General features: G+C 40.5%; 1 protein-coding gene across 1 annotated transcript; it reads left to right on the top strand.

The window, feature by feature from the left end:
- Nucleotides 1-111: 111 nt before the first annotated feature.
- NEK2 (NIMA related kinase 2) lies at nucleotides 112-6,346 on the top strand. Its single transcript, XM_052686140.1, has 9 exons — nucleotides 112-256; nucleotides 352-569; nucleotides 662-899; nucleotides 1,553-1,635; nucleotides 1,870-1,996; nucleotides 2,654-2,873; nucleotides 3,838-3,892; nucleotides 3,977-4,047; nucleotides 5,900-6,346. The coding sequence occupies exons 1-9, from the start codon at nucleotides 122-124 to the stop codon at nucleotides 6,124-6,126; spliced, it is 1,374 nt and encodes a 457-aa protein (XP_052542100.1). The 5' UTR covers nucleotides 112-121; the 3' UTR covers nucleotides 6,127-6,346.
- Nucleotides 6,347-12,178: the final 5,832 nt, after the last annotated feature.

The raw sequence follows: 12,178 nt of genomic DNA, 5'->3' as shown, positions 1-12,178 counted from the left end.
GGACGGTTGCGCCGGCCGTTACCCGGAGGGCGTCGTTTACGGCGGCACAGCCAATGGGAAGCGCGGAGCTCGATCGGGGCGGGCCAATGAGAGGAAGGGGCGGCGGGTTCAAACCGCGCCGATGCGGCGGGCGGCCGGCAGCTCGCGGTGCGGTAGCGCCATGCCCAGCCGGCCCGAGGACTACGAGGTGCTGCTCACCATCGGCGCCGGCTCCTACGGCAAGTGCCGCAAGGTGCGGCGTAAGGCTGACGGCAAGGTGAGGCGACAGCCGGGTGCACCCGGGAGCGGCGGGGGCACTGACGGCTCTTCGTCCTGCCTTTAGTCGCTCGCTGCACATTTTCGCTTTTGTAGATCTTGGTATGGAAGGAGCTCGACTACGGCTCCATGTCGGAGGCGGAGAAGCAGATGCTCGTTTCGGAGGTGAATCTGCTCCGCGAGCTGCGGCACCCCAACATCGTCCGCTACCACGACCGCATCATCGACCGGAGCAGCACCACCCTCTACATCGTGATGGAGTACTGCGACGGCGGCGACCTGGCCAGCGTCATCGCGCGCTGCACCAGGGAGAGGTGTGCTGCGGCCGCAGGGGGAGGGCGAGATCCGAGGGGGCGGGGGGTGGCGTGCGTCGACGTTGTCGTTGACAAAGGCGCCTCTTCCACAGACACTACTTGGAAGAGAGCTTTGTTCTCCGAGTGTTGACTCAGTTGACGTTGGCCTTGAAGGAATGCCATAGACGGAGTGACGGCGGAGTCACTGTGCACCGGGACTTAAAACCAGCAAATGTCTTCCTAGATGGCAAGCAGAATGTGAAACTTGGCGATTTTGGACTGGCTCGAATTCTGCATCACGACACCAGCTTTGCCAAAACTTTTGTTGGAACCCCGTACTATATGTCTCCAGTAAGACCTCTGTTCTGTTCCTTTTCTTCCCTTTAAGGTCTGTTTTCTGCAGTGTTGGTTTCACGCTCTGTTAATGCTTTGGAGGATTTAAAGAGGAGTTGCTTGTCTTAAATGCAGGTGACTCACAAAGTGTGTATGTGTTTAGAAACAAGATTGTTTTGCAGAAAGTTAGCTTAGTTCTATATACTTGAACTATTATTAAGGTATGTTGGAGTATCTTTCTTTGTGAAAGAAATGGAGATGCTAGAGCATTCTTCTGTTTTATGGTGTTAATGTAAAGAGTTTATTAAACCACCTGCTGAGGTTTCAATTTGTATTAGAAATGAGCAAGTTATTTCCCCGATACAATGATTTGTTTGTTTCTTTCTTTTGTGGGAGTAATAATAATGCTGACTGAAATATGGGGTTGTGTCCATTGAGGACTGATGCAGCACTTTAGTCTGTAGTTACTGCAATAGTTGTTATTTAGTTGTTAGTTATTGCAGTAACTAAAGACCCTGCTAGTAAGAATTGCTATGGAGGTAAACGAAAAAAGAACCTTAGAAGCAACCCCAGAAGCCAGAGTTAAATTCAGATTTGAACAGGAGGAGATGATTCTGGAATATGAGAAAAATATCTCAGTTAATAAACTTAAGATTTGTCTCTTTCTTTAGGAGCAAATTAACCACATGTCATACAATGAGAAATCGGATATCTGGTCTCTAGGATGTCTTCTATATGAGTTATGTGCTCTCACGTAAGTATAGTAGTGTGCTAATTAATTTAGAAGCGTAACTCTTAATGTGCATGTGATCGCTCTTCATATAAATAGTACCTTAAAGGATTTAGGGACAAGTTCTAGGTCTTTATTTCTATATTAAACTTGACGGTAGGTAACCAATCTTTGCTGCTTATTTCTTAATCTGACACTTTAATGAAAATAAGTCCTATAAAACTGGTGAGATAATTCAAGAAAAATACTATTTTTCAGGCCCCCATTTACAGCTTACAACCAGAAGGAGTTGGCAGAAAAGATAAGGGAGGGGAAGTTCAGACGAATACCGTATCGTTACTCAGAGCAGTTGAATGAACTTCTCAAGCAGATGCTGAACTTGAAGGTAAGAATTAGTTCTTAATTTTCTGCCTATGATAAGAGCTAGTACTGAAGTACTGGTTTTCCTCCTCAGTTTATGAAACTAATCTGCAGTAGTGGTGGCCACCATCTTGTCACCAGCAATATTACCTATGTAGGAAGGTGGGAAAAACTACTTTGAGTACACTTTAAAAAAAGAAAAAAGAGGTGGGTGAGCAGCATCAGCTGCTCAAGAGTTATTCTAGGTTAATAGGGTGCAAAATAGTGTCTCAGTATGGCCTACTGGAATTATCTAACAGCATGCTTCAAGGTCTAACTTCAGGGTTAAAATTGTTCCACCAAGTTGTATAATGAACCTAAATCTCTAACAGGTGTGGATTCTTCAAGTTCCCCACACACTTAGCTCTGAAAGGAATAGATACCTGTGCTGGGACAGCCAGACTTGTGGCTTCTGGTGCTGAAGGCTGGTAGCAGCCTCCTACCTCAGTTTTGTCTGGTTAAATTAGTACAGCATGCCAGCCCTTAGCTGTTGCCCTTTCCACACTTTTTTTTAAATCAGCTTCTCCTTCACTATAAAGCACATCAGCTGGTTTCCAAGCAAGATGCATCCCCAGGTGGGAATACCCAGCAATAGTTTTTTCTTGATTGCAGCTGAGGGTTACTGGTAACTTCTCTCCTTCAGGATTACTGCCGACCTTCTGTTGAAGACATTCTGCAGCACCCCTTGATAGCAGACTTAGTGGCAGAAGAGCAGAGAAAAAATTCTGATAAAAGAGGCCGGAGATCAGGAGAGCCAGAGAGGGTGCAGCATTTGGATGCTCCAGTGAATGAACTGAAGCTGAAGGAGCAACAACTACACGAAAGAGAGCAAGCCATTAAGGACAGAGAGCAACGATTGGAGCGTATGATATTTCCCTTTGGGAAGGGGGTGGCAATGGGACTCCAATTTAAAAGAACACGTGCTGATGATGGAAATGTAGACTGTTTTCAAAACTCATTTTAATGCTCTAGACTATCGTACTGCTATAGTTGCTGCTAGAATTCTGTCCAAAGACTAAAACAAGAATGCTTGGCCTTAAATAATCTATACTACTTTGTTCTTCTTTTCAATTGCTAGGATGTACTTAGCAGTTCAGAAATGTAAGCCTGGTATGTGAAGAATATTAAAAATGAGCAGTAATCAGCAAAGTGTGCAGAAAACCAGGGTCCAAATACATTGCTCTGTGCAGTGTAGGCTGATGTCCTCCATGTATTTTGTGCAGATAAGCACCAGCTACTTTATGCTTGCCTTAGGCTATATATATTGGAGTAAAATATACCTGAGTGAACGGTCAGCTGCTTTCATAGAAGCTGCATTCTACAGGTAACTTACATGTGAAACAGTGTAGGTGGCTGAGATGTTAGGACTTCCTGGCTACATATAATACTTCATTACATACATACAGGCTCTGCTATGTAGGTTTTTAACTACATATATGATTTTCGGAGCCTAAATAACAGCTGCTGTTGTAAAATAAGATGCTAGGTCATAGCTGACTTTTTAACTGGCATCTACGTACTCAGACGTGGTGTCTTGTTTGCCATGAGATAATGTTCAGAACAGAAATCTGCTGTAGCTTCACTGTGGCACATCACTTTTTTTCCCGAAGAAAAACAATCTACCCACTTAAGAGCACTTGTTTTTTTGATGTATTGGTAAAGCTTGTATCTGCATAGCTGTTACCTTGCTTTGTTTAGAGATACAGAACCAGAACATAAGAACATTTGGCAGGCTGTCTTTTTTCACAAGAAAATGTACCATGCACGATCCCTCTAACTTTAATGTTTACATTCAAACATTACATACTACCCTATTTCTATTTCCAGAGAGAGAACGGGAACTCTGTATTCGAGAGAGGCTGGCAGAGGACAAACTTGCTAGGTATTTTACTAACCTATAACTGCCTTGATTAGAAGCTCTACAGCCTTACAGTGCAAAAGCTTAAACTTCCTTTTTTCAAAACAGAGCTGAAAAATTGATGAGGAACTACAGTCTCTACAAACAGCAGAGGACATTATCTACTGCAGATGGTCCAGGTATGCACGCATACGAGGAGCCTCTTGCACTGATAGATGTAGGCTGGTATGACCAGAAGAATGCTCGTGATCAACGTGCTGTATGTAGTCCCATTGTAGCAATACAAAACCCTATTATCTCTGCCTGGGAAGAGACTCTTGATTTTCTGCTTCGCAGGAAGATCTGAACAATGCTCACTTATCAGTGTGAGTTACCACTGTCAGCCTTACAGTTTTTTGTTTTGCAAATTAGGTTCTTGTGATGAACCAACAAAATGCTGACTTGTAATCCAAACCTCAGAGTTGTATTTATTTTAGTTGTCCTCTTACGGACCTTTGATATAGTAAATTTCAATAAAAATTCAAATGCCTAATTACTTCATCTCTAGTTTCAACTTCTAAAGCCTTCAGAATAGGAACTGCTATTTGTTGTAGGTCACCCAGCTGTGATCACTGCCTCACTTAGGCTCAGAAGAAAACAGTATTATTAATTCAGTTTAATTCACAAGAACCAAAAACCATGTTTGACAATGTGCTATAATACTTGACTACTTACATCTGTTTTACAAGATCTATTAGCTCACAAGTGTTTGAGCCTTACTTTTGGCCTTGGTAATATTCAAATCTTCCCTGTAATAACTGATAGCATCTACTGCTCATTGCACTTTGATAGTGTAAATGACTGAAGTACTTGATACTACTTTGCTTTATGTTAGGGAGAGCAACAGTAAAAAATATTGGATGGGGATATTAAACACTGGTTCTGAAGTATTACTAGAACAAAGAAGGATGAATAGCCCTTAAAATGAAGCAAAAAAATCTTCATTTAGTTTTAGTTGGAGAGAAAGCAAGATGTGCATGTATCGTTCTACTATAAATAAAACTGAAGTTGCTTATCTCAACAAGTGGCTATCATAGTGTAAAAGAACACCAGTCAAGTACCCCTAGAAATTAGTGCTATTTGAATGTTTCTAATATACCTGCTTACTTTCAGAATCCTCTCCCAACATCTTTTATTTGGTCTATTACAGAATATAAAATCAAATAAAAACTAAACTTGCCTGGAGCTTTCTGATATTGTTGGAACCATAAAGTTAAACAAGCTTCATTGCTTCCTTCTGATCTCTTCCCTTTCTCCCCCTTTCATACAATGTTTTGATATTAGCAGGTATTAATGTTGGAAAATAAGCAAAGACACTTGGTGTAGCTAACATCTGCAGACAGAAAATGCAGGAGAGTAAATGTAGCTGTTGCAAGAGTGCCAAGCTCTTACTGTAGTCTCAGCTGTAGACCGTGACATTACACATTTCTCTAACAATGTTTTCTACACTTCCAACTCATTCAGTAGCATTCTTGTAACACTGTTTCTGAAATTTACCCACACCTGACACAGGTCCTGTTAATATATTGCAATATTAACAAGATCACTTGCTACTGATTTCTTTAGTTTGCTTTAATGCTCTTTCTCATCATTGGATTGCATCTCACACAGCTTCTTAACTCCTAATTCTTGCTCAAACTTAGTTGTGTGGCTCTCTTCACAGTAAAATGGAATACCAAAATTCCTAGTTTCTATGAGCATGTCCTAAGTACTCTTTCTGCAGAGCAACAGTTGTTCTCTTTATTTCAAGTGCTATTTCCTTAAGAGCTCTTTAGAAGCTACAGTGCATCCACCCTTTTATTGCAATCATTTTAAAACTTCACTTTCACGTTTTCCTCCAAAAATGGGAATTATTGCCAAGAGCTGAGCTGCGTTGAATTAGATCACTTTGATCCATGGGTAGTTAACAAAATGGGTGACAGGATTAAAGGTTATAAGCTAAGCAATAAATGCTGAGATGCACTAATTCAGTTTGTTTGTCTGTTTCTTAAGATGATGCAGTCCTGCTCCCCTTTTCTACAACCAAGAAGAAGGTCCACTTTGGTGGAAGTGAGGAGAATGCTATGCCTTCTGTTAATGTGGAGAACTATCCCCTTTCTAAAGGGAAGTGCTCTGATCTCAAAAGACGCCTGTATGCTGCAAACCTGCGAGCTCAAGCACTGTGTGAACTGGAAAAGAACTATCAGCTGAAGAGCAGACAAATCTTGGGCATGCGCTGAACCTGTAACATAGGTGTACAGTATTTATCTTTTTAGAGTTGATTTTATATATAGGATGGTACTTATGCCTTCCTCTTTTAAGCTGGAACCTACTGAAAATTTATTTTAAATCTTTATACAATTTTTTTTTTTTTCTAAGTGCATAAGAGGCTATGTTACAAAAACAGGTCATTTCGATATCAAACAAGCTGAGCTGTATTATTAAAATATATTTTTTTGCTTTTCTTTACTACTTGTTGTTTCTCTGCCCCAAAAAAAAAAGCAAAGCAGGTTTTACTAGATTTGGTGTGAAAGACTTTTAGCTGAAAAAAATACAGACATTTGAAGTCTGAGTTAAAATCATGTTGTACACAATGTCCAGTATTTGATAAAAGTGTCCATAGGTGGAAACGTTTTTGTCTGCTTGTGAATACTTTTTAGCTCTCAAAAGAGCAAAATGAATTTTCAAAATCTCTTTCCTCTACCAAAGTGGAAAAGAGACCTAATTATGGAATTGTAGGTGTTGGAAGGAACCTCTGCATATTATCCAGCCCAACCCCTCCTGCTAAAGCAGGTTCCCTAGAGTAAGTTACACAGGAAAGCATCCATCAGGCAGATTTTGAGTATCTCCAGTAAATGATGAGTTTATAGTCCTGCTGCCTGGACAGCTGCAAGGCATTTTGTCAGCTCCTGAAATATCTGGGGTGTGTATCTGAAGAAAACATCTTTGCTTTATCTTAAAAATGTGGTGTAAACTGAACCCATGGGTCTCTCTCCTGGGGCCGGGCGCCACCTTTTATATGGCACCTATCTTTCAGGGAGAGGCAATTCTACTTCGAATAGCAAATAATTATTTTCTTCAAGTTTACAGCCTCCATCTTTCCTCTCACAGTTCTCTGCTGGAGTGGTTGTTGGTTGCTCAGGGTGTTGTAAATTTAATAAAATAACTCAGATTCACAAATACAAAAAAAATCCTTTGCAACTCCAGTGCTGCGTATATATTGCACACGAAGATTTCTCTGGATTCAAATGCTTAAAACATATTTGTAGAAAGCAGCTGATTTTATTAGCGTGCTTTCTCTTGTTGGACCAAGAATGCTTTCATAAAGAGGTATCCTAGATGTTTTCTATCATAAATACTGTTTAAGATGCTCACGTAATTTAAGGATGAATCCTTGCTTTTTCACAATGCTTGTATATAGATTTTTCTGATGTGTGCCTCAGCCAGAAAATCTGTAATGCAGCTCTGCTGAGATACGTGTGAATCTTTATTGCATAGCCCATAAAAGAGCAAAGGGTAGAATATGCAGTAGTATATTTCTAAGGTGGAAAAAGTGGGGGATGCAAGTATTTTGTTGGTCACCATTATCTGCAAAATACAGGTAGTCAAAGGGGGAAACAAAAGTAACCAAGAAAAGAGTAATTAATGATTCGGGAAAGTCTGTATTGTTAGCTGGCTGATGCTGGTAAGCACTTTGCATTTGAAAAAGCCAGACTAATAAAAAGGGTTAACTTTTTGTCTTAGACCACATAAATACATCAAATAATTATTGCATTTAGGAGTAAGATATCTTCAGAACAGTACCTGCAGCTTCTCTTTTCGTTTAATTCTCTAATGACCTCAAGATGGTGCTGTTGCCCTGTAACTGTTGGGAACTGCATGTAGCCCATTGATACGTTACCTAACACAAAATTTAGGATCTGATTGAAATATGTTTTTGTCTGTTTTGTTTCAGAAAATTGTAAGTGTGTTGCTGCAAGATATTGGTATATTTAGGCTACCGATGCTTTTGTACTTTCTGGTGCAAATAATTGCAATTATCTGTGATTTGCCATTTTTCATCTTTTATCTGTGTTTTGCAAAGATAGTTGAATCACAATCTTAGTTAACAATTACACTATTATGAACAGGAAATGTTAAAGAGCATAGCAAACTATCAATCATGATGGCAGTAATAAATTAAAGCAGCTTAAAATTCAGCTATAGCATTGAGCCATTTCAAATGCATTACCCACAATGTCCTCTTGAGGTATTATTGCCCTAATATGATAAATGCAGTCTTTCTGGAGGTTTTTGGAATAAGAACTTCCTACCAGTATGTGGTAAACAAGGGAAGGCATCTTGTTGATTGTCTTCGTTATGCTGTGGGATTTTTGCTTTGGAATCCAGGAATTCACACATTCCTACTAATGCATAATAGTTTTCCCAGAGTCAGAGCACTGGAATCACACTTACGCTGTAATTTTCAATTATATGCAGGAAAATAAATAGAATATGTATGGGAACATCGACTGCTTGCACAGCAGTGCCATCACTCCAATGCATATGCTTCATTCCTAAAAATAAGGGTAAATTTATACGTACACACAAGGTTTAGCTTAGGCATTTCCCTCGTGTGGCATGCAGGGTAATAATAATAGTGTACACTGTTGGATATTCTGAGATATTCACTACTCTTTAATATCGGTATCAGGAATTCTGATAATGTCAATAGTGGCGGGCACTCAAACAATACAATACAAGAAGAGTAAATCTGAAGGGAAGTCGCACCACTTTTGAAAACTGTGCCCCAAATCTCTGATCTTCAGCCTTTGTATGTGTGATCTTAATCAAGACTGTGTCCTGTGTTTAAGGCTCCATCTTTATCAGGCTTGTCACAGGGGGGAGCTCAGAGACAGTGCTGGGATCCTGCACAGGTCTGCACTTTTGCCAGATTTATAACATCTAGAAGAAATGAGGCTTAAACACAGAGGACTATGAACCTCATTCCTAAACAAGAATATCAATAAATCCTTTAATCTGTACTGCATTATTGAACAGCTGGAGGGATAAATCTTCTGGAACAACTAATTATAATTTTATTTTTTCACAGAGAAATTCACATTTTCCCCTTTTATTCTCACTGATTAAGCCAGAAGGCAGTGCTCTGGCACAAACTGATCCACAGCTGTTTACTGTGAGGATCTACCTGCAGATACCCAGAAGTAGAAAACACAGTGCAGTGAAGCTCCTTGCTATCACTACTGTCCTCATATGAAAAAGAGGCATTGCTCCTAACTTAGACTGCTTGTCATTCCGGTACTTGCATGCACTTCTTAGTGTGCTGATAAATTCATTTCCCAGTTCATAGCATTCATAGTCCAAAATACAGCTGGACTTGGTGATGGTACAGTGACAGCCTTTGGGCTGCGTATGTGTCCCCTTCTTTCCTTGTGTAACTTGTGTGAAGCCAGGGGAATCCTAGGAGCCATAAAGCTGTGGCTCTGGGCCTGGAACGAAGCCAAAGCCTGCCTGAGGAACTTGCTGAAAGAGCCACTCCAACACTATGGAAGATTTTGGCATAATTAAGGCTATCTACATTATAACCCACATCAGGTAAAATAAGTGAGTTTTATTTGTATATTTACTTGAAAAGTTAGGCGAAGGTTAACTATTAACCTTTACAACCTTAAAAAGCTTCACAGACCGACTGCAGCACATCATACTGCTTTTTCATTTAACATTGCTTTCAGCCAGACCAGCAATGCTGAGACGTTACTGTACACGAGGCAGCAACACCTTTATCTGACTTCTTTTGAAGACAAAGTGTGCTTCTGTGGCTCAGCTGCCATTAAAGAATGAAGTTTTATTGGAAGCAATGGTTCTCTGCGCTCCGCAAAACAGGACTCCTGCCATTTGGATCTCGCTTCCAGGCTGCACCCACTCTCAACTATTAGATCCAAGACACAGAAGTCAGCATTTAGTGCTTCACACAACAAGCACCAAAAGTGGCATGCAGTGACTAATAATAAATAACTCAGTTTCTGCTATCAATTTTCATATGCATTTTTTTGTCATAAAACTTGGTCTGCAACATGCAGACTGATGAGGAGTACAGCAGGTACTTAAGAGGTACTCAAGTACATGGCTATAGTTAGTAATTTTTTTCCCATTATTCCTATAAATCCAAAAAACTTTTATTTGTAAAGGTAGCTACTAAACCTTTTTTTTTTTTTTTTTTTTAACTGATTCATCAGCTCTTTCAGCAGCACTTGTAAGGTCAGCAGAAGCACGCTTATGCAAAACACACACTTCTGCATGTATGTGTCAGTCTGAGTCCCAAGGACGTAGCAGAAGCTCAGGAAAGCCAATGACAAGCTTTCTTTCAAATTCACTGAACCTTTGGCTGGACTTCAACTTCATTAGCATTAGACACTTGTAAACACTTACACTTGTTTGCTCTTTGTGGACTAAGCATTGCCAAAGATACAGCAGGAACAATCCATCAACCTTCCTCAACAGAAGTGAAGACAAGTCACTTTAGGTAGAGCTCTCAATCTTGGCTTCTATGAAATCAGACTTTCCTTGACAGAAAATCACATTAATAGCCCTTTGGAAAGCCTGGACACCACAGACCTCTCTGGAGGTGTATGTAGTACTATGGAATACTGAATACACTTTTTCTGCTCATCCAACTGCAAACAGAAGTAATGTTATATACCTGACCTCTCAGCTCTTCATAGACCATCAGGGAATATTCCAGTGACCCCAGAGCTAGATTCCAATTTAGGTCATCCAGGAAGTCTAGAAGCCTGACAAATATGTGTGTTAAAGTCACTGACCGACTTGAGAGCTAATTGCCATTTAAAGTATTTTCTGACTGCTACTAATCAATCGTTAGATGCCACTGGGGAAAGATAATATGGGCTTTCTGAGACTTGGATGATAATACAAACAAAGCTGCCAGGGCAAGTGGCAGATTGTGACAGATAATGATTTTGTGGGAGGTGAAGCAAATACCTCCTATGGCAGTGATCCACATAATTAGCTTGAGCTGGATGCAAGTGCTTTGTGGTTGCAACTAAAAGCAGGAGGAAGCATTAGCATTAAAGAAAATGATACAATCAAGGAAGTATTCAGTTGATTGGAAAAAATAACTTAGTTTCATGAGAATTATTATAGTCTTACCTTTAGGGCACATTTTGTATTTCTCTCCCCAGGTGAACTAAGACCAAGGAGAACCTTCTCACCATCATGCTAGTTTCTAGAGGGACCAGTGTTATCAGAGAAGAGCTGCTGTATGATGCACCCAAACAGATCCATCTACCTGTAAGGTAGCCATCATCTATTTTCATTCAGTCTACTTCAGCCATGCAATGGACACAGATCAGCAGTGTGATGAATACAGGTGAGCAACAAAAAACATATCACTAAAGCTTCATGTAAGATGCCACAAGAACTCCCTTCTCTAAATTTCCCACTCTTCCTCAAAACCAAATACCTGCTTTGATGCTTCATGTTTCAAAATGAGACTGGTGGCTACAGCAGAACTTCACCTCTGTGCAAAGCCACAATCAGTGAACCTCCAAGTGCTTTCAAAAAGGGAAAGGGCATGAAACTATTTGTTCTTGTTACTGATTTTAACTAAGGGACTGAAAACAGGACCTTGCACCGCCTACGTTCAGGGAAATTGTCTGAGCAGAGCCCTAGAAGCCTTATTTCAGAAGCTTGAAAGAAAATTTGTGGAGAAACAACTACAGCCTTCACTTGTGCATGTTCTTAACCTCTTTCCCTGTTTATTTTGCTATCTCACGTTCTGACTAAACGAATCCATGGCAGACTGGTCTTGTAACTGCTGCTAATTTGCACTTGCTGCTGGCATGGCTGTGGGTGCAAACAAAACAGTTAAGTGTTGGCAAGAAGTGGTGGGTTAATCACTGTCTTGGAAGCCTGGTGTTCTGCTTGTGCTCCAGGGAATGAGCTCAACTGAACAGAGAAGCCCAGCCAGGGAACTCAGCCCTGGGTTTGTGCCAGGCACTAACCATGAGTTTTGTTTTCAAGGCTGGCTCTGCAGGAGCTTCTTACATAAAATCCTAGGGCCTGGCTTAAATTGACCAGATGTTCTAATGGTCTCTTTTTTTTAATCCCATTTTTTACAGTTTAGATTCCAGCTGCAAGGCCACTTTCTGGAAGTGAAACAGCAATTGCAACAAGGGTCAATTCTGAGCTCATTGCAATTATTCCAAGCTTATTGCAATTATTGCAATGATTTACAGTGTTTACCAGCAGCCTGCCATACCTGCAGTGCCTCAG

Source organism: Tympanuchus pallidicinctus, unplaced genomic scaffold, assembly GCF_026119805.1.
Source record: "Tympanuchus pallidicinctus isolate F22 unplaced genomic scaffold, pur_lepc_1.0 scaffold1, whole genome shotgun sequence".
NCBI lineage: Eukaryota > Metazoa > Chordata > Aves > Galliformes > Phasianidae > Tympanuchus > Tympanuchus pallidicinctus.
The sequence above is the reverse complement of the archived record's forward strand: the minus strand, read 5'-3'. Positions and strand labels throughout refer to the sequence as shown.